The 23,103-nt window shown below is 36.9% G+C and overlaps 1 protein-coding gene across 8 annotated transcripts in view; it reads right to left on the bottom strand.

Moving 5' to 3' along the window:
- PIK3C2A (phosphatidylinositol-4-phosphate 3-kinase catalytic subunit type 2 alpha) overlaps positions 1 to 23,103 on the bottom strand; it is an 80,820-nt gene that overhangs the window by 13,603 nt on the left and 44,114 nt on the right. For 6 of the 8 annotated variants that reach the window (XM_067296057.1, XM_067296058.1, XM_067296055.1 and 3 more), the window contains 18 exons: positions 20,495 to 20,615; positions 19,711 to 19,822; positions 18,885 to 18,964; positions 18,717 to 18,780; positions 15,996 to 16,139; positions 13,762 to 13,804; positions 13,466 to 13,679; positions 13,263 to 13,385; positions 11,653 to 11,820; positions 7,451 to 7,559; positions 6,484 to 6,626; positions 5,660 to 5,848; positions 5,094 to 5,187; positions 4,751 to 4,845; positions 4,257 to 4,437; positions 3,514 to 3,618; positions 1,698 to 1,790; positions 916 to 1,045 (listed from right to left, as the gene is read on the bottom strand). In XM_067296057.1, the coding sequence (XP_067152158.1) occupies positions 916 to 1,045; positions 1,698 to 1,790; positions 3,514 to 3,618; positions 4,257 to 4,437; positions 4,751 to 4,845; positions 5,094 to 5,187; positions 5,660 to 5,848; positions 6,484 to 6,626; positions 7,451 to 7,559; positions 11,653 to 11,820; positions 13,263 to 13,385; positions 13,466 to 13,679; positions 13,762 to 13,804; positions 15,996 to 16,139; positions 18,717 to 18,780; positions 18,885 to 18,964; positions 19,711 to 19,822; positions 20,495 to 20,615 (2,208 nt within the window). The remainder of the gene's footprint in view (positions 1 to 915; positions 1,046 to 1,697; positions 1,791 to 3,513; positions 3,619 to 4,256; positions 4,438 to 4,750; positions 4,846 to 5,093; positions 5,188 to 5,659; positions 5,849 to 6,483; positions 6,627 to 7,450; positions 7,560 to 11,652; positions 11,821 to 13,262; positions 13,386 to 13,465; positions 13,680 to 13,761; positions 13,805 to 15,995; positions 16,140 to 18,716; positions 18,781 to 18,884; positions 18,965 to 19,710; positions 19,823 to 20,494; positions 20,616 to 23,103) is intronic. The other 2 variants (XM_067296060.1, XM_067296062.1) reach the window with 1 other exon arrangement.

Here is a 23,103-nt window from a genome sequence, read left to right as displayed (position 1 = left end):
ATTTTGCCAACTTAAATATGTGAAAAAGTTGGAAGCTTAAGGTTTTCATCGTGCTGTTCTGGGGTCTGTCCAAAGAAATATTGATGTTTTTGTATACCCTTTAATATATTTCATAAGAAAGTTCTCAAATCATTTAAGACACAAAATAGTTGCGTTTATGTAAAATGACTTCTGTTCTTAGTAGTATTGAGGATTTTAAGCTGATATTTACATCATCTCAATTCCACTTTAATTTCTGTATCTTGTGTTTCCTATCGGCTAACTCTAGACAATTAGCAACAGCTAGCAAATAGCATGTTCAAGGTGAGGTGTGGAATTTGCACTTAATTCAGACCCTAATGTTCTCTGACTTAAAGTTTCAACCCCCCAAAACTGCCTCATATTCCCAAGGAACTTTTTGCAGCAATAATTTCTATCTTTAACATTTTTTGTTCTTTTTGCATGTTTCAGCAAATGAATATTTCTTCGACTCAACTGTAGCAGATTCAAAGTACTTTAAAATTTCAGTTTTGACTTGAATACTTTCAGAAATTTATTTGTCATGAAAGAATCAGGATTGCTATGGCACAATTATTTTCTTGTGTTGCAATAAGGGCACTAGGAGGGAAACCTGGCTTTTATCATTACATTGACTCTTGCGCCACTGTTCTTTGACAGCAGACACTGTAAGAATTTCAGAATTCAAGTGCAGAAATACATTTAAATGCAACTCAGTTCTAAGGAAATTGAGGATAATTCAATTTTGCTATACTCTTGAGAAGCAAAATTCCTTGCATGCAAGATCTTTGGCCTTCCATTGTTTCCTGGACCTGCCTCTAAGCAGAAGTCAGCAAGGTTTTACTATGAAGAGTGACAAGATGCAAAGAAATTGAGATGAGGAGCACCAAAGATAATAGGTAGCATCTGGTTTTGCACCTCTATCTTTTCCAGTTGAGAGACACTTGAAGATAACCATCCGTAGATCCAGCCCCTCCTGCAGCCAGATCTTATCCATAATCTTAATCATTTGTAAAGCCAGCATATCTTGTCGCAGATCTTCTCCAACCTTAAATGAAAAAAGAAAGAAGTTAGAGATCTAATATGCTTTCAACAAAACTAAAGTTGGCAGACTTTAATTGCTTTGCACTTCTAGTAAGGGTTATATTATACTACTTATTTCCTCATAGCTACGCACCTAAAGGAGTAAGTGATAGGCTGCAATTAAGGTTTCACATGCAGCATACCTATTTTTCAGATGTTACAATATGTTCAGGCATCGGTTAACTTCTGAAATTTTACTGTTTAAAGGAATCTTAAGAAAACATAATGCCCCCTCCTTTTTTTTGTTTTTGTTTTGTGTTGTGTTTTTAATTCTTATGCCTTCACTCTGAGAAGCGGTAAAAGAATGGCTATTCGAGGGGAAACTCTACTTGTCCTTAAGAGAGACTACTAATTCCTAGTACTAGCAGTTTTCCTATACAACTTTGAGAAGGTCACATAGACAGTTAAGACAGATGTATATATCATCTGGAAAAATACATACTTTCCTGCCTAATAACAAAGCCATAAGGGTACATTCAAGATTCCAAAATTTTTGTTTACATGGTGCCAAGTCAGTGCTAAAGTGAAAGTTGGTCTTTCTCTTGGTCTGCGTTGAAGTTAAGTACTATTTCATTCATCATTCAACAGTTTTTCTCCAATACACACGAAAAGCCTACCTTAAACATCACATTAATTTCTTCTCCCAGAGGGTCTGCATTTATCAGTGCAACTTTCAGTGGTACTGCATTGGAGCTGAAGAAGGAACATGCCTAAAAGTAGATTTAATGTTAATTCTAAAAGAAAGGGGGGGGAAAGGGGGGGGGAAAGGGGGGGGGAAAGGGGGGGGGAAAGGGGGGGGGGAGAGGGGGGGGAGAGGGGGGGGAGAGGGGGGGGAGAGGGGGGGGGAGAGGGGGGGGAGAGGGGGGGGAGAGGGGGGGGAGAGGGGGGGGAGAGGGGGGGGAGAGGGGGGGGAGAGGGGGGGGAGAGGGGGGGGAGAGGGGGGGGAGAGGGGGGGGAGAGGGGGGGGAGAGGGGGGGGGAGAGGGGGGGGAGAGGGGGGGGAGAGGGGGGGGGAGAGGGGGGGGAGAGGGGGGGGAGAGGGGGGGAGAGGGGGGGAGAGGGGGGGAGAGGGGGGGGAGAGGGGGGGGAGAGGGGGGGGAGAGGGGGGGGAGAGGGGGGGGAGAGGGGGGGGAGAGGGGGGGGAAAGGGGGGGGAAAGGGGGGGGAAAGGGGGGGGAAGGGGGGGGGAAAGGGGGGGGGAAAGGGGGGGGGAAAGGGGGGGGGAAAGGGGGGGGGAAAGGGGGGGGGAAAGGGGGGGGGAAAGGGGGGGGAAAGGGGGGGGAAAGGGGGGGGAAAGGGGGGGGAAAGGGGGGGGAAAGGGGGGGGAAAGGGGGGGGAAAGGGGGGGGAAAGGGGGGGGAAAGGGGGGGGAAAGGGGGGGGAAAGGGGGGGGAAAGGGGGGGGAAAGGGGGGGGAAAGGGGGGGGAAAGGGGGGGGAAGAAAAAAGAAAACACCAATTCCCAATAGCACATAAGGCAAGACAATCACAGTGTGCATATTCAGGCTTCTTAATCTTGTGATTGTGGTGAACACATGCTTTGAATAAGAGCCCTTTGGCTGATAATCATTTAATTCTTGTACAGAAGACAGTACTGCAACATGGTGATATTTTATATATTTTTGAAGTAAAGCATGAATAAAACAGGGATAAATCATTTATCAGCAACTTTTTAAAAACTGAAAGAGACTTTGGAAAAAATGAAGGTTTGCACCTTTCACAGTATTTTCTCATTTATCTGCTTTCAAGTATGCACACATGATTTAATAGTTATGGTAGAGAAAGAAAGCAATCACATCCCTAGATAGGACTAAATCCAGTGTTCAAAGAGTTTTAAGTTCTTAATACCATCATGCATGATTATGAAGCCTGTGGATGAGCAAGTATTGTCGAACCTTGCAGAGTCATGGATAGAAGGATTTACCTACTTCTCCTACATTATCACCTGCTGGACCTCTGTAACAAAATAAAGCTATTGGCTGCCTCCCTTGATTTCGTGCATCTCTTGGACACGACCAGTAACAGGTAGCTTCATTGATTTCACAATATTTACTCATTATTTGAAAGTTACAGCCTTGTTCACTTTTCTCTTTTGATTACTATTGCAGTCAGACTTCTTTTCTTCCATGTGCTTTGAATATTTCTCTACTTTACTATAACCAGGACTACTGCTTTCAAAGGAGACAGGATTTGAAGAAATATCAACTTTCCACAGACTTGTCTTAAACAAGTACTTTCACTGGTTGCACATGAGTATTGTATAAATTGTCTTTTCTCCGCTAATTTTACTGCCTCATTCAACCAGTATTTTTAATTCAAACCTTCCTCAATTAGTGCAAACAGTTTTCAAGCACCTCCACTGATTTTTCCAGACTGCAAAAGCTTTGCCTATGTGTAATTTTTACAAAAAAGATTCTTAAACTCTGGACATGCCATACCTTAATATTTAGCTCTTTTGCCACAAGGCTAGGATTGAGAGGCAAACGGCATTTGTTTTTCAAGAAAAAGGACTGTACACATTCCATACCATTTTGCAAGACAGCCTGCAGACAAAAAAAAAAATTTTTTTAAAGAAAAAACACCACTGATATTTTCCTAACTGGACTATCTATAGAAAACTTTTGGACAAAGTTATCCTGCAGCATAGCAAAACCGATATCTAACTCCTCCTCAATGCCAAAGGAATGCCAAAAAGATTTATAACTGCTGTCTTAGCTATCCAAAACACATAAACCTAGGAATACAGCACTAATGTCACACAAGTCATTTCTTTTTTTTTTTTTTTTGGACTGACCCAAATGATACCATCCAACTCTACTGAATTGTAAGCTGTTACCAACATGTAAATAGATATCTGTTCTTTTGTACAATGGAATTGATCTTCAGCATCAAGTTTAAATCTGATTCTAGCTTATTGTGCAGCCAAAGAAACCATCCTTCCTTCTTACCCCTCCTATCCTCTCACACAATTTTCTGCCTCAGAGGACAACAAATCAGACAAAAAAAATTGACTTTAAATCATCAACTTGTTAAAAATACACATTAACAGTTTCACAGATTTTCATACATATTTTATATAACATTCTATTGAACTTATACTAAAGATTTGATGTATTGGATTGCTTTGGGGGTATACGTGGCCTAATCTTCCTAAAGAATATTAAAAATTTAATATACACACCTGTCTAGCAGATCCACTTGTTTGCTTTACTTTTTCTGCTACCATTCCAAAAAGCTGTACCAGTCTGGTTTGCTTCTCCAGCTCTTCCCTCAAGCCTTTTCCACAGACTGAAAGAAAGGCTCCAAGAATTTGCTCATACCTCACACCAAACTTTGCATCGTGTAGTGTATCCTTAAGAAGCCTGAAATAAAGGATTTAGGTTACTTTTTCCCTAAATAAAAAATTGTAAACAAGGCAATAAGATTAAAATATTTTAAATAACCATTACTACATACATTTGAAGTTACTGATTTTCAGGATGTAAAATGCAAGTTTTTGCTGTGTAAAGGCACTGTCTGCTTCTTCATGAAAAACAGCATTTATATTTTGTTTACTATCAATTTTATGCAACATTCATTGTTATAAACTATGACATTAAGATAGAATATTTATTCTGGAAATGTTAATCCTATAGTAAATAAGTTAAAGGAATAACAGAACAGAGAACATCCTACCAATATAGGTAGTGGGCTATTCGAATGCTTCCCAAAGCCCGAGCCAAAATGAATCTGACAAGAGCACTGTCCAGGTAGGTTTCATACTTCAATGCCTAAATGCAAAGAAAATGTAATCAATTCAGTTCTAGACAAAGACTAAGATTTTTGACTAGTACACTGACAGAAGCATCACAAACGCAGGACGGAAACTGACTGCTTTACTTAAATTTTTTTCCCATACCTAAGTTAAGATTATTAAGGACATAGAAGTGCCATTACATTTCTGTTATCTATAATCGGTAATTCCTTTGTTTTTTCAGGAGCAAAAAATTGAAGTTTTAGTGTAAGCAGGAAGTCTTACTTGCACAAATTGAGGCAGGAAGTCTGTTAATTCATCATCACTTAATGCCTCTATCCAATTCACAGCTGTCGTTCGCACTTCCTGATCAGCAAACCTAGAAAGTCACCACAAATCCACACTAAGTTTATGTTGTCTGGACAGTACTTTCATATTTTCTCTCTCTCCTTCCCCCCCCCCCTTTTTTTTTTTTTTTTTTTTTTTAAAGTCAGCTAAGATCACAAAAGAACCAATATAAAATCTGTAACAGTTCAAGAAAGGACCTAAAAATGTTAGGCCCTTCAGAGACATTACCTAACAGGCAAACACACATGTGCATGTTTAGGACAAGCATACTACTCTCACAAGACTTCAGTCTTGACATCCTTACTATATAACTTATTCTCCTGTTATATGTTAGAATTCAGAATTTCAACCTCAGATACTATTGTTACTCTTTCACTACATAGCTTATCTGAATAAAGTTAGTATGCCTCCTTTGAACATTGCTATCCACGCAATCATCCTCTAAACAAAAATCATTTAATGTGTAAGACATGTGCAGAACTTATCTACTTTGTTTTTCTTACTTTGAATCAAGTAGTTCCAGTGCAGCTAAGGGTGATAAAGGAGACCACTGCTGAAGTAACGAATATATTTCAGGAAGACTTGCCCAGTCCCAATGAGGGGCACTAGCCAATAGTTTTGGTAGGCTACTAGTATGACTATGACAATAATGTCTCTTCTCCCACAAAAATTCTTTATCTTCTTTTGATAGCCTGCAGACAAAAGCATTTTGGTTTACAAAGCAAGTTACAGAGCATCACCTGAAAAACCCCAAAACTACTGGTCACTGCATATACATACAAATAATTTCATGCACAAGTAAAATGAAACTTAAAACTGCTATTTCCTCCATAAAAGAATAGAACTTGGACAAAACACAAAGTTCTACAGAAACAGTTGTTCAAAGTTACACTAAAACCTATTCCTGTCCTTCCCACATTATAACCTGAAATAAACCAAAATGTTAATGTTAGTTTGATGAAGATGACTGGTAAAGCCTGCCCAAAATGCTTTTGTGGCATATGAATGGCCACTGTTGAAACTACCACTGCTGCCAGTATTTGAAGGAAAGCTAGGCAGGAATAGGCAAATATAACAAGAGGCTAAAGGGGTAGCAATCTTGTAACTGGAGAATACTATGATACAGACCATGGAAAGCACAAGTGAACTTGTTAAGACAGCACCATTATTTTACAGGTTGTATTCAGTCTTTTGCTTACATCTCCACAGAACTTCAAATATACTAAAAGTGTATTACAGAAGTAGTTTAAGAATAGATGAGCACTCCATACCCTATCCACAAATCACCACATACAAAGAGACTGTAGTTACAAAGAGATTAACGTACCCAATGGTGTTATCTTTGGAGAGAATGGTAAGGAGACGTTCCCTCAATGTTTTTTCCAACGTTTCTATGGAATGACACACGGTAGTCTTTGCACATTGAGGAATTTGATATACAATATCAAAAGCAAGAGATGGAAAGTCAACCTGGAGAGAGGAGGGGGGGAGAGAAAAAAAAAAAAAGGAAAAAAAAAAGATTGAGAAGACAACTAAGTTTCTAAAAGCAGTGCAAAAAGCTCCCCCTTCCAGCAAGCTCAAATATTTAGGCACCTGCACTCTTTAGTTCTGTATGTGTAACAGTTTCCAAATACTGGTTTCTCAAATTTTTTTCTGGTTTCAGTTCTTCTATATAACTATGGTCCTTGACTGTAGGACAACTGTGTTGTTGCACAGTACAGTAGTTGCGCAGTTCAGTAGTTGTTCTTTAGAAGAAAGAAGGCCTAGAGCTGAGACTAATCACAAAGCTGTTAAAAAGCACCAGTGGTTTCAATCCAACCACTAGTCTGACCACATGTTGGGACTGCTAAACCATGTTAAACAAGGTGCCTTCTCTCTCAGAAGAGAAATCTGGACTTTTAAGTTTAGAATGAGAGGCACTTACGTTCTATAAAGAAACTGGAATTGCTATGTGGGTCCAGAGAGCACCCTGCTCAGCACACGTTTCTATAGACTGCTTTTTAAAGATGTTCTCTATCAGTTCTGATAGCACATATTACCAAAGTACCTCCAGCTTCTCTGACTCCGTGAGAATGATTCAGCATCTGACTTCTGTGCATTTACAGCAGTTTTCCATTCTTTGCCCTTAATGCTTAGTGGTCACTACTCTATACTGGCTTTCAAATATGACTTAATATTTATACTCTCCCTAAAAATAATAATTGATTTATTATCACTCATGCAAGAATTAATGACTCACAATATTCAAACAAAATGCAGTCAAGTCAAAATAACAAAGTCAAAGCATATATAACCTGCAATACTATTCTTTCCATATTTCCTCTCTTACTGGCCATCCCTGATGCATGACTGGGATGCGATGAGGTCCAGAGTTGCAAGAGCTTTGTTCCACAAGTTAAGAATCTAAAGAGAGAGAAAGCAGGTATGTATTAGTGCCACAATCTGTTTACTTCAACATAATAGTTATCAAAATACTATCTAAAGACGACCAATGGTCACTACAAAGAAATAATTAACCATAGTAATATAGTAATTAAGCAGGGTATAGCACAATAATCTGAATGGAGTATCAGTGTTTCTACTGCCCAGGTGAAAATTATGCATATGACAGATGCTCTCACTAAAATAATACTGGATGTGTTCACTTCCTTAACTCTTAAGGCATATTTTAAACTTTGATATTCAGAAAAGAACATAGGAAATGCATCATTCATTGGCCAATACAGTTCCAAGTTTAAAAAGGGGTATTATGATCATCAAGCATCAAATCAGTTTCTTTCCTTTGATTCTCTTCCACATTTTGAAATCCTTTAAAATGTGTGAACCCTACATGCAACTTTTAAGCCAAAAAGGCAGAAGAAAAAGTTCAATGCAGAAACAGCTGACCCAGCTAAATGAAGTGCTCCCTAATTCTTACAGAGGGGAAAAAAGAACACTTTTGCCTCTGAGGAATAAAACAGGACACATGCAGCTCCTTACCCTCCCAGAAAAAAAGGCCTAGGCATAAGCATATATTATAGACATAACTATTTGCCTAGGCTTTCCATATTCCTAGATTCTGCAACTCCAAAAATCAAATGACACTAATATTCGCCAGTTTATTCCCAATATTAACAGTTTCCAATCATAACAAGGCATAACTGAGAATACTTTATAAATCATACAAATTGCTGTACTCACAAAGTGTGCAAGGCTCACCACAGACATATCTGCCCCCTCTCCCCCCTCAAAAAAACAAACAAACCAAAAAATCAAAATACAGTCTCGAAAGACAGCTTGAAGGTCAAATCTTTACTGTGTTTTGAGAGATGGCTCAGGCTTTGTATGTGTAATTAATAAACCAATAAAGATTACTAAGTCATGCCACTGAAGCACCACTGAAAAGTTTGTTCTTTTTAATAATTCTCCAGTTTAAGGTACTTGTCACAGCCTTCTGTCACATCAACAAGAGCAGCTATTTTAAGTCCCCTCCCACCCCCAAACACATTTCATCAGAAGGGCTTCCAGTTTGGCTTTAGATTCTTCCAAAGCACAGAGTGACCTTTTAATCTTCCAACGTTTTAGTTAGCTACAATCTTTAGTTCCTGCTGGCTATTTGCAAGAGCAATGGAATATTTGCCTAGTATCTTTAATTACCTGGATTTAATTGATGGAGACAGCAGGTAAATTAAATACCAGCATCTCTACAGCTGCCATATACAAGTCATTCAGCAAATTCTGGCCCAACACATTCTATTGTAGTGCTGCACACCAACAGAAAACATAATTTTCTCTCCATACTTCTAACTGCTATGAGAATGTTGTATGACAAAGACATACAGAACAAAATTTGGAATTCAAATCAAAATAAAAACTATTTTTAATCGCATACTATGAAATGTAATATGTAGATAGAGGACTGAAAGAAAAGTCGTTTACGAAAAAAGGTATCTTTGATTTTCAATCAGCAGAGACCTAAAGCAGCTGCAAGCCACTATAACACTTCTTTGCAATGCAGGAAAGCCTGTACTGCTAAGCACCCCCAAGTTGTTGCAATTGTTACCATACAAAAGGGGAAACTGGATCAGCCCTTGCAGTTTTGGTTAGAGATGTGGTCTGGTGCAGATCATTCAAGTGCAAAGCTGTTTGAGTATGTCAAATAGGTGCTACCAGACACACTTAAAGTGAACAGATCTCTATTACTTGTATTTGAAACTTTAGAAGAGCTGAACGGGTCCCTGTGGCCCAGGGGAGTCAATTTCCAATTACTCCTGGTAAACTAAAGACAAGTCTTCAGAACAAACCATCAAGGCAGTAGGAATGGAAATCAGATAATGACAAGACTTTCTGCTATTCTGATAGGGAATTGCTATTGAGGGACTCACCAGAAACATGGTTAACAATTTAAATCAAATAGGCATTAACAGACAAGGGATCTAGGCAAGCTACATGTTTCAGTTCACAGATTTGCACCATACACTGTAGCCTTAAGATATTTCAGTCAAGGGACTGGGAAGATACATTAACACATCACATTAAATATGCTAAGAATTAGTTCCTGGTAAGTTTAAATGCAGCTATAATGAGAAGAAGTTATGGTGGGTATGCATTTTACAATAACTTGCAGGGATCAGTTTGCAGGTCTATGCTATTTAATATCTTCACCAATAACTTCAGGAAACAGATCGTGTGAGTGGTAAACAAGGCTAAACACTGGATGGCTTCACAATTTGGACACAAGCAAAAAATCTCAGTCAAACAGAGCCATATCTAGAATCAAACGATGCAAACCACATGAAACCAACATAAACAATACTAAGAAGTAACTCTCCAGGAAAGCCTAGGGGCCTTGGTCAGCAATAAGACAACATATGTTCCCAGTAAGACCTCAGAGTCAGAGGGGCATATAATTAGGATATCTCAAGCATAAATACAGAAGCTATTTAATCTGCATTGGTGTGATCATTTCTGCAATATCACGCCCAATTCTGGTGTCCATGGCTCAAGCATATTGGTTAAAGTTTTACAGAATAGCTACAAGAACAACTAGCATTCTGGAATACTAATGAAAGAAGGTGGCAATTTGAACAAATCCAGGAACATTTAACTGAAGAGCATTAACTATAGTAGGCTTTTCATTCTCATAATGAAAAGGTAAAACAGGATCCAACAGCTGTACTTGAAGGAAGACCATTTCAAACTAGAAATAAGTTACAAATTTAATACAGTAGTTAACTATCTCCCACCCATCCCTTTTCTTAGAAATCCAGATCCAGAATATCCTGTGATCTCTGTTACTCAAAAACAGCTTGATAACAGGAATGGTTCATTTTGCCTATCTATGAAACTACACACCTATTTTTAAATTTATGTATATTTTAAAACAGTCTTTTGATTCTCTTGCTAGTTTGTTGCCACATTACTATCAGATTGAAGAATTTTTAAAAGGATTAAAGAAAATAGATATATCTAAGAGTCAAGATACAGTTAATCAAACTTAAATCTCCAGCTTGACTCCTACACACGTCCACCTACAAAAACATGCTGCAGCAAACATTTACCAAAAAGGACAAAGATGCTGTAAAGAATAATAGTGCTTAGAGATACCATAGACCTTTAAAGCCTTTATTTGTAAAAATATAAGCTGTCATTGTATTCACCTCCACAAACAGAACTGGGCTAAGATAAAAGCTATTTTTCCTCCTACATATTAATATAGTTTTGAGGCAAAAGTGCATCTTTCCCAGTGACACATGGAAACATAGTATATTATTTACTGGTTGTCAGTACTTGTTCTGCTTTGTATTGCACTAGATACTATTCCTGATAAATTAATGGATTGCTGCAAGTATTTTATTTTGCAGGTTGCATTCTCTGTCACCATGGCTCATGAATCTGCTGAGAGCTAGCAGTTTACAATTCATCTGCTAAAACATACATGAATACTGAACTGTCCCTAGGCAATATAATGTACTTTCAGATATTAGTACTCATGAAATGCCACCTACCAACAACATACTCCGTCAATGTAGAACAGAGACTATCAATTCAGTAGACAGCAACACTAGCAGATACTTAACTGCATATGACTTGCTGGGCAACAGATCTTTACCTGAATGCTAGTGGATTCCTCAAAAAACAACTTGCGTTGTGCCTGCATACTCAACTGCTGTATTCCTACAAGCTGTGGGTGCTAACATGATCTCTTCTGGCCCACAATACTACGACAATTTCCCACAAACAAGCAGCTGTCATCCAATCATCCAACTCCTCATCTTTCAGATTTAAAGTCAGCAGATCAGTTTTTCAGACAGTTAGATGGAAACACTACAATTTAGAACTGTTTCGTATCCAATTTAATTGAAGGTGTGTTCTCCATAACCATATCGTTTAAGAGGCTTATCTTTGTCATGCCCTATTACATTCAGTGGCAGAGAAACAGTTTCTATAGTTATGGGTGTGGAGTAAGCCTTATACAGTGAATCACCATAACCTTAGCCATATTTTGGATACCTACCGTCTAAAATCAAAAAGAGGTAGAGAAACCTGACCCAAAATTTCTGGGCCCTTTCTCTGTTTGTTTGAGTCAGGAGAACTTCCACTACTTTGATTTAGGATTCCAAACAACGTCAAACATAAGACTGATTCCAATGGCAGCTGTGAAATCTGGATGGGGAAAATTATTCTATAAAATAAAAGCATTAAAATAAGTCAGCCATGCTAGTAATTGTTATTACTCTAAGTTACAGGCTCATCATTCATATAGTCTGTTGATGACTTTTCTTTTCAAAAAGTAAATCAACAATGAAGGACAAAGTTTAGTTTTCATGCAATTATATTTCAGTTCACTATCTCCCACCACCAGTTCATAAAAACTGCTCAATTACAGTTTTGCATTGTAGTTAGATTTGGAACAGCCCTTTTTAATAGGCAAAGAATATTTGTCTATTAAATCACATTCCTTACAAGGAGCTGGAGTGTCCAGCATAACCAGTCTTCCCACTCTACCCACTACCAGGACTCTCAATTCCATGTTAGCTGCCTCCTCATCTTTCAGATTTAAAGTCAGCTGACAATCGATTCCCATCGAAATAAAACAATCTCTTAAGAACTACTGAAAGCCAAATTCCTAAAATGGCACAAAAACAGTACCCATAAAGAAAGCAGCTAAGGAGTATAAACCTCACTGAACAATTCCAGCTCAGTTGGTTTGCACTGTTCGTTTTTATTGGTTAGCATCAAAGTGTTCTCTGCATTTGGCTTTTTCTATAATGACAGTTTTACATACCAAAATATCATTCTAAAAGCTATCACAAGCATATTACTAAGCCAGTTACCAGCTATATTAAATAGCTTATAAGCAGTCTGACCCATCTCTTACTGTGATACACTATCAGTTGCAAGCAGGAGAACAGACAATCCCTTGTATATTTAGAAAAAAAGGCAGAGCATTCTCTGGAGACAGGTAGTCTAGAACCTAAAAGTTTTATTCCTGCTCTGAAACAGTTTCATTATTGTAGAATTTTAGGGTATTCTTCAGGGTCCATCTCTGACCTTTAAAAATGGGTAGGAAGAGATATATGGGACAATGTAGAGCTGATCTGACACTCCAGTTACGACAGGCTGCATAACAACTATTAAGTGGAAAAAGAGTAAGTTGTGCATAGATAATGGAAAATATTTCCCTCCCTCTCAGATAACACCCACAGTCTTCCTTTTTGTATTTCTTTGCGTGCCCTTCCTTCTTTCTTTCTACCCTCTTCCCCCTCCCCCATAAAGAGAAATTGAAGCTGTTTAGCAGCTCAAACCAGACAGACATTCTCATATGCCATAAGAAAGATCCTCTAAGCACTTAAGCATCTACTCTTTAGAGAAATAATCCTAAATCAGATTTTTAGATGCAGATATATACAGAGTTGTTACAACATATTCTGGAACAGAAAAAACTATTCAGCATTAATTTCTGTAGAAGTCAGCTGCGTTACCTCCCTGTCTAGATATTTTGAGTCCCGTTTAAAAGCAGCTTTATTCATCCTTCTTTAAGGATGCCAAGCTGTATTCAGCAGGTAGCTAGGTAAGTGCTATATATGAAAATATTTTAGTGAGTTTTATCATGAAGTCACTTACAGCTCATCCCATTTAATCAGGTAGAAGAAGCTCTTGTATGTGCCAACCTTCTTGGACTGAACAGGTTTAAACAGATCTCTTCCATTATGGGTCAAAGAACAAATCAAGTAGTATTTTTCATAACTGGACAAGGAAAAGAAAGTAGAGTAAACAAAAAATAAATCTAGAAAAGGGTGAAATTTTACAACTGATAAATTACTCACTTTGATACCCAGGCAGGGAATATTCCATGTGCAGCAAATACTGTGAACTGGAGATGTTCTGTTGCAGTCCATGCTTCCTTGGTGCCCCTATCTTTTGGAGAAATTACTGCAGAACTGCTGCTGCATGAATTCACGTGTAGTCGTAGAAGGTCCTCAACTGCTCTTGTTAACTGGTCTATGCTCACTTTCAAAGGGTTTTCAGGCTGCAGTGAGCCTAGATTATAACATATCTTTAATACACATCTTTCTAAAACAGCCATCTGAAAACAATTATTAAATAAGACTGAAGAACTTACCAGATGAGCTCTTGCTACTGTCCTCACCGCATTTTAAGGATACCTAGACAATAAGTTAGAACAAGTTTCAGAATCAAGAAATCCCTATTCAGCCTCCATTGTTCTTAACAAGTATCTGGTACAGATAAACTAAGAAATATCTGAATTAGGTCCACATTGGGCTCTTTTTCACTCTCAGTTCCTTAAGAGTTAACTGACAGCATCTCAACTTCCCTACTGTGTAGCAAATATTCCCCAAGTTCAAAGGTTCATGCTTTGTCAAGTCACAACTGTTTTCATATATTTTAGAAACTGTTAAAAGACATAGTACACTGGAATATTGTTCATGGATACTAACTTATCTGAGTAGAGACACAACTCAGGCAGGGCTGTTAGGGATGAAAGCCCAGATCATCAGCTTCAATTACACAGCAAGCCAAGTCTGAAAAGCTGTTCTGCTTATGGCATTTGTTAATGCATCTTTTGTAGGAAGGGTTATTATAAGTTTCCTGAATAAAAGGGTTAGTGGTTAAACAACTAAAGAAGCTGTCTTTTAGCACTATCTGCTGTGTTCACTTTTTACACAAAAACAGCTAAAATCAGAGTCAAAACATGATACAGTATTACAGCAATGTCTCGTCTCAACAAGGACATTGCTGTAGCCTAAAGACAAACTAGTCATGGGAATTTACTCCCTTCTAATAAGGAAGGGTTTCGTGCCAAATTCTAATTCTGATAAAACAAACTTTAAATCAGAATTAAGTTGGTGATTTAAAAACAAGCGCCAAAAATTTCTTAAGACTTCAAAAAATGGCTAAGTTAGCCATTACTGCTTCAGAAGAATGGGAGGTCTCCTTACACTTTTAGTGCACCTTGTCAACAGTAAGTTTTAACCGCAAATAAACTTCAAAAAAAAATTTTTTTTCAATCAAAAACACACAAAAACTTGGGAGAAATAATTTTCAGAGGAGTTAATCATGTCTTTCTCTCAGGTAACATTGGCCTGTGTCTCCACATTAACTATGAAGTACTGCAAGTACTCTGGATGACAGATTGACAAACACTGCAACAGAGCAATACGTGTTATTTTCTACTCAACTGTCTACTGTTTTCTTTAAATTTTTGGCTATTTCTTCCAACCACAAATCAACAATAAAAAAAACAAAAAAACCCAGACAATATCAGAGTAAGGCTTAGATGAAACCTGCTCTGAGGTTAACAGCAGTTTGGTTTCTGAAAAGCAAGATATCACATATGCCTACATATATATTACCATTTAGGCAAATTTTCATCACAAAAAAATTTAATTTTTTACTAATAAAGATTACTTTTTCCAATTTCTATTGGGATAACTTTTTTTGGAAGTCATTTTTACACTGTAATCCAATTATTTCTATACCTTTCTCATACCAAAAAACAAACTTTGGAGAATTATTTCATATGCTGAATTTCACCAAGCTTCAATACATATTTTCTGTATTGTCCTGCAAGAATTTTATTTGACCTGTGTATCCTGCACGACTTCAACTGAGTATGACAAACATATCACTAAACTGATGAACCTGAGAAAAACGGAAAAATGGCACATGAATTTCCATATTACTATGACTGCAGGACAACAGAAACAGCATTACAAAGCTATTTAATTTTTGTATTTGCACTTTTTCCTCTAATTACAGTGTTTTTGATAAAGTGACTTGAGACCAATTCTGCTCAAGTGAACTGTTCATTGTAAGGCAGTTCAGTCAAAATCTGCACTATGAGATCATTTTTTGTCCATGTGCTCAGGAATCCAGCAACAAAACTGTTAAGAGTTTTAAGACACTACTAGTGTAAGTAAATACTGCATAGAAAATACATGATGTGAATTCCTATTCTGTGAGCCTAGCTGCACTGATTTTACAGGGCATGAGCTGCCCATCAGTTTCCCTTGCTCAGATTTAACACCATCTGCTGTTACACAGATCTGTACACAGAACCAGAAGACAGTATTTTGACAATAGCTTTAAAAAGTGGCTATTTGGAACAGAAAACGGTTTCAAGAGCAAGTGATAAATGCATTAACAGCAAAAGATGTTAGAAGCAGTTCTCACGTAAAATAAATAAAAAGAAATCCAACCATGACTGAACTGTTGCAGATACCTGAAACTACCAAAGATTCTGAAATAGTATTTATCAGCACAAGGGAAAAAAGAAAAAAAAAACCCACACAAAACAACCACCACTGGAATGCAATTTAGAGTGTGAAAGTTTACCTCAGTGTTTTTAGTCCTTGGAAGATTAACAACCCTCCTTAGCTTCTTTACAGATTCTGTTATTGCAGGAGTCTCTACACCATCCAATGTAAAACAGATTTTTCTGACAGTCTTTATTACATGTTCTACTGCTTTATGTTGGTTCTAATAAGAAAAGTGTGAAAGAACACATGAACCTGATCACAACTGTAAAACTCAGGACTGCTTTAAACATTTTTTAGAAGGAATTACCGAGAAAATTTTATTATGAGATTTATATCTCAAATACATCTAACTGTAGTATAACAATTTGATTAAATAAAAACCTCAGTCTCGAAAACTTCCTTATAGCTCAGTTATCAATGTAGGAAACTGAAGTAGTATGGATTCTAGAATGGTGTCCCAAAAACAACATTGGGAGGCTTCCAACTTTTCTTCATCTATACCACCTAGCTCTAGGCAAATATGTGCAGTCTATTGAGATATGAAGTCTGAATTCCCAACTAATATAAACAACTGTAGTTCAGAAAAAAATACTCATTTAGTGTGACGAAGGAAGCATGCTGAAGAGGCAACTTTTCAATTTCAGCCCTCTTGAAAACAAACGTGAAGGTTCAAACCATACGTAGACTAGAATATAGCTTCAGTAATGTAGCTTTATCACTGACTTCACTTTAACTAACATTTGAAGGTCTGTTGCAACTTTTGCCTTGCATACCATTCAATATAATTTAAACGGTTCTCACAGAAGAAGCAGCTGCAAACTGCCATCTTAGGGAAAGAAAAGACAGGGAATTGCACACTTCACAAGAACGTCTTTTGAAAAAAAGAGACCAACTTTTTAATCAGAGAATGAAAACGCTCTTACACTGCTTAAGACAAAGTCAAGATTCTCCTAACACTCCCTTCTTGCTTCTCTTCAAAATGAATTTAAGTTTTAAGTGTTTCTTCTAAGAATCCTTTTTTTTTTTAAACATAAGCAAAGTCTTCATTCATCCAATTTTAAAGAATGCATGTAGAAAATGAAAGTATTTACTTTAAAGTATTTGTTTACTTATTACAGTTTTAAGGTATAGGTTTCTTTCACAATCACTTACAACTAAATAAGAGGAGTTAGTGTAATATGCTGTTAGTAAGATGTGAACTGATTTTTTTTTTTCCCCCTCTTGCATATTCTCATGACTTTGCTGCAAAGGGACAGCAAAAAAGCAGTTTGAATTTAAAGTTAATTGTATTGGGAACTACCTCGCAACAATTAACTTTGTCCTGGTAAAAAAATAACCATATAAGTTGGAAGACTACATTGTAAATATTTAAGTCCTAAGTTAAAAGCTAACACTTCCAAGATAACTGAACATACCAACCAAGTAGCAAAACTACCACTGTTGTTTTGATAAAACTTACAGGCACTCAAGACTATCTCAATAAAAAGACAATAGCTACATTTTGAAATGGCCATAAATGTGAAATCAAAGGCTATGAATAACATCTCTGCAGATGATTTTAAAGCTGTTTCACTTCCATTAGCAATCTTCAGCCACTGAATTTGGAAAGGAATTCACTTTAGGGAGTAAAAAATTTTAAGTGGGACAACTGTTGATATTTGAATCTAATCATCATCTAAAAGATACACCTCCCATCTTTAAAAAGACTGTGCAAAGATTAGAACATAACTCTGAATTGAGATATTCTGCATTCCTCAGCTCAGCCTGTGAAATCTCATTAAACCAGCAAGCTGAAGCAGCTGTTAAGAGCAAGGCAACAAATACACCACCATACCAGGAAGCAGTAACATCTCACTCTTCTACAATAAGATCATGTTCAAAAACGATCCTTGAGAACATTATGAATCACCATCAAGGGAGTTACATGATCTTTACAATGGTATTAAAGGAATACGTAAACAGTGGACACCAGCTTGTTCAGACCCACATTCCCAGAGAGGCAATAAAACAGACTTAATCACAATATTTTAAATTTCCATTAAGTCATCTATTTCAAGACTGTTTCTTATAGAAAGTTCCTTAAAAAAATACTGCTTTTTAAAGAAGCTATCTAAGGTTTAATAATTTAAGTTGCCAAGTTAAGTCACTATCAGGAGTTAACCTACTTTACTAATTTCTAAAAAGATTAGCTTAATTTATCTTCAGCTAGCTTTTGCATTTGGAAAATTACTCCAAATTAATCTTCACATGCAAGCTTTTTTAGGTTACCTGTGATCCACTGAAATAGACACTGTTTTTGATAACATTTATGTTCAATTAATCTAACTGTGCAGAATAAGATATTATACTTGTGTAAAACTTAAATGTTCAGACATGCTTCAGTTATAATTCCCATTGCACATAACTACTGTTGCTAGCTTCTGTATAGATTGTGATCTGTGTTATCAATATATCATCACAGCTAACATGACTGAGACAAAGCCAAGATTTGGACCTTTTCTCTATTTCTCTGAATTAAACTTTTCTAGCATTTTTGAAGAAAAGGTTATTTGGCATCCCTGGACTTGGAAGGTACACCATTTCTATTACAGTTATGACAATAAGATTATTATTAGTTTGCTAGAAAAGCTAAAAGAAAAAAAGGGAAAGAAATCTGAAAATCCATGGTTCCAGATCTGCTTTCGACAGTTTGTTCAGATCTTAATTTTCCAAGAGCTTCAGCTGGTCTTTGTTTACTAACAAGATAGTTGGAAATTCTCATGCTACTTTTGGTTCAGCAATAGCTCACTAAGCTTACCTCATTTTTAAGCGCTATGCCAATTTGTTTATGATATGCATCAAGAAGCTCTTCAATAGAAGACCTGCAACAAGTAATAATTATTGAACAGAAATACAAGAGTATAACATCACCATACTCAGAAATTCAATAGTGGGCTTGATCATGAAAATAACCACATAACTTTACCTTATAATAACATCTCTGACAGGCTTTTCTACTTTGTAGAGGTGTTTGGTTAGATGTATGGGTGTTCTATCATCTTCTTCCTATAATAAAATACTAGATATTGAGTCTCATTCTCACCTTTCTATAATTTCTAATATTGTTTTAGAATTTTGTGGAGTAGAAGGGGAAGGATATAACACGATCTCTTCAAGGGGGGGGGGGGGGAAGAAATAGGTAGTTAATAGCTTATGAAACATGTACATGTTGGGGCAGGGGGAAGAAGAGAGAAGGGACTGAGCACCTAACTCCACAGGCACCAAATACTCCTCCCTCCCTCTTTGATAGTCTGATAGATATCTAATTAAACTCCAAAACTGTTCTCAACTTGTACTTAATTCTGAAATTTGCTGCTTCTCCTTCAGGCCTCAAGTTTTGTCCAAAAGCTTGCATACTTTTTCCAGCTTTACTAGTTGGTCCAATAAGAGACAGTATCCACATTTATAAAATCTTCCTTGCCAAAGTTCGCTATGTATTTTATTTCCTCTTAGTAGGGTAGAATACAATTCACATCACTAAGCAGACTTACTAATTTTTAATCACACAAGATTACAACTCAGATCAAATTCTCCCAACTTCTTGAAGCTGGTCAAAGAAAACAGATTTCCTCAAATATTCTCCCAAAGCCAAAAATTCAGATGTTGACAGAAGTCCATGTATTTCCCTGCAGGAATTATTACCTAATTCTATAATCTATCTATCTACACCACTCTAACCAATGCACCTAACCTCATATGAGTTAGTTTCAGAATAACAAAATCAGATTTACTGCAGTTTAGGAGGTACTTACTGTTCGTGCCAGATCTCTGCACACTACACTATGGGTCAAGAGCTGCAGTTTAATTTCTGTATCCCATTTCCGGCAGTTCTGAATATATTCATGGCTTCCTACACAGTGCTTACTGTTAAACAAATGAAAACTATTGTTACTTGCATAAAAAAAGCAGTGTTTTCAAAACAAAAGCACCCCCCAAAACAGATGAAATTTTAAGGCAGCCTGTTGGGCTCAAAATAAGGAAGTGGTTAAAAAAAAAAAAATCCACATGGTATTTCTTGATCTGTTTTTTACTTCTGCAGAAGTCCCAATATACTATTACAGATACCTGTATTTTTGCTGAAGCTCTTAACTATTATGGCTAATATGGAAACCAAATATTATTACCCTGCAAAACACTGAGGATTTGCAAGCCATTAGTTCTGAAAAATCCAGGTTAATTCAGATTATTAGAAACTGCATCAGCAGATTTATCTGGTTGCTGGGATTTGAAGAACAGCTGTAAACTATACCATCCTCTCCATCTACAGAAAGACTATGGAAATCTGCATTTGGAAAACTGTTTGTGTTCACCATACAACAAAATGGAGATTACAAGAGATTTCTAGGAAGCTGTTGACCTACTTTGCTGTACCCCAGAGCAATTTTAAAGAGATCTAATCACTGTGCGAAAATGCCTCTTGTATATTTTGAAGATATATTTCTGCTTTAACACATTTAATCATTAAAGATATACTTTCCAGTAACTGTGCCATGAAAAAGTATGACGTTAAACATTAATGAGAAAGAGTTTGCTTACTTCTGTAAAACTTCTTCTTGGCCACAGACCTTCAGGATATAGCTGCCAATGTCCACTTCATTCAAGTCATCATGCACCCAGCAAAGTGCCTGCATTATTATAAGCTCAACAGGGGAACTCACTGTTTAAAGAAATTACGTTTAGAAGTTAAACATCAGTGTATAGCAATTGATATTAACTGTTTTTCACTCACAAATTGTAACTGTTCTTTAATGAGATTTATCTTTATACTCTTAGAGAAGGCTCTTATGCTTCTATAATTTCCTAGGTTTCATCATTTGAAAACTTCACTTTTTGCAGCAAAGAAAGGTATCTTACAAACCTGTCTGTAGTTTCAGAAATCACTAAATCCTCTTTAAATTAGGATGCATTATAGCCACTCAACCAAAAGTTCAAAAAAGCTGTTAATTTGCAATTTGTTTTCACTTTTTTTTTTTTTTACACTAGGATAGCATCTTTTTATAGCATTAAGTCTTATTCAGCAAGGAATTCAAACAGTTAAGTGAGCCTGGAGCTGTCTTCAGTTTAAAAATTGTATCTGAAAAGTTGAAGATGGAACTTTCTTACTTATTCTGGTTTTGAGCAGATGAATTTTTCAACTGTAACAAAGGCAAAACCTACAGAAAAAGTTTGGGTTTTTTTTTTCCTCCTAGTTATGTCTAGGGCAGTTTCTACATTGTACAGATCAGATCTTAGTAATCATCAACATGCACTTTCAAAAGGCAGCTCATAACTACCAATACTTTCATATGAGGTTCCAAACACTTTTTTGGAAGTCTTCTCTCCCTTCCATCCAGCAACCACAAAGCAAAAGAAATAATCCCAGTCAAACCAAAAAAAAACATTCTCCCATGGCACCAGCTGACACTGAGGAAGAATGCCCAGATATGCTTTTATACATGCACAAAACTTTAAGTAGACAGTACTTCACCCCTTTCTCTGCTCCTCCTTATCTAGTTCCTGATCTTCTGTCTTAAACAGTTTGCCGACAATGTCACTAAAAGCCCAATAATTCTATAAGAACACTACATAAAAGCATTTTATTTTTTCAGCAGTACCTTCCGAAGTTTTTATTCCCCCCCTCATTGACCTTCCTAATTTTCATGAAGCTTCTTTTTCTTTAAAAAAATGTTACCACTGTAGTGGATACACAGCGGAAAGACAACACACTCAACAAGACAATGTAAGTGCTTCATCTCCAACGGATGACTAATCATTACAAGCACAGAGGTATTTGATAGCATATGAAAAATGAGTATGAAGGAATTCAAGAACAATGAAAGATAAGAAACATGAATCCAGGACTGTTTAATACATTAAGCTGAACGACAAGCAGTTTTCAGAAAACAAGCCAAGTAGAGTGCTTTTGAAAAAGTCTATACAAACCATTAAAATATCCAGCAACAAAACCCCCCTCTGTAACCCTACATCCCCAGGGAAAAAAAGTTCATACAAAACAGGCTACAGCTTAAAATAATAATTTGCAGAAAAAAAAAATACAGTTGAAACCAACAAAAAACTACAAAAGTTTAGAGCTGTATCAATTCTACTCACTGCTGTGAATAGAACATAAACATTAAAAAAAAAATCTAAAAGTGGAACTTCTGAACTGTAGTACTACCTTCAGAATAGAATATGTTGGTCGAGAGGAAAAAAGATGCAGTAACAGTTTGTGTGTGCTATAGTCATAGGCTACATTGGCTAAGGCCAGCCAGTCCTGCAACACCTAGTGGGAGGATGCAAAGATTAATTTTTTTTTTCTCCTCTCATTAAGAGGCATTAATTTCTTGCCAACACATGAGAACAGCTCTGACTGATTTATTAGATTTTGCATGGAAGTACAAGTCTATGAAAAACTAATAGATATACCCAAATAAGCTCTAAAGCTAGTCTGTTTCCCTCCTGGGTCTTTTCTACATAGCAATTAGCACTGAAGAGCTGTAGTTCCCTCTAAGTAGAAATATAAGCCATGTTAAAGTAGTTCTAGCGTTAGGAGGCCAAACTATGTAACACAATTGGACCAAGAACAGAAGGAATTAGAAGAGAGAGGTACTTTGAATCCACCTACTGCTAGTATGAGCTAAAGATCCCTATCTTTCACTAGCTACAGAACAGTAGTAGTTTAACTGTAACTGCTTTCCGCACCAGGAAAGGAAGTGAGCAGAAGGCACAAAAAAGAAGATTTGCAGGACAAGAATGCATAACACATTCCAAGGCTACTTGGAATTCACAGAACTTCTAAAAATAGAGGGTTGAAGCTATCAAATTTCAGTTACACTATTAAAACCTTTTGTAGGGAAGGATTAAGCCTGTAATTTTAGGAAAAGTCTAATCTTAAGGATAAGCAGCAGAAAACCTCCTTAGACTACAATAAAGAACCATCTCATTTCTTAACAGAAGAGCATTAGTCACAGCAGAATAACTATACGGTCTGGCAAACTAAGAGAACGAAGACCTCTATGCATTAAGAACTTGTTTTCTGATACAGCAGCTAGTTTAAGCCGATAACAAAGCAGCTTCACATCTTTGGAGAACATTCAATTCTAAAAGGTCTACATTGTTAGAGATAGAGAACCAGACAGTAAGAAACACTTTAGCAAGGATACACT

Source organism: Apteryx mantelli, chromosome 4, assembly GCF_036417845.1.
Source record: "Apteryx mantelli isolate bAptMan1 chromosome 4, bAptMan1.hap1, whole genome shotgun sequence".
Lineage (NCBI taxonomy): Eukaryota > Metazoa > Chordata > Aves > Apterygiformes > Apterygidae > Apteryx > Apteryx mantelli.
Note: the sequence above shows the minus strand (reverse complement) of the source record. Positions and strands in the feature narration are given on the sequence as shown.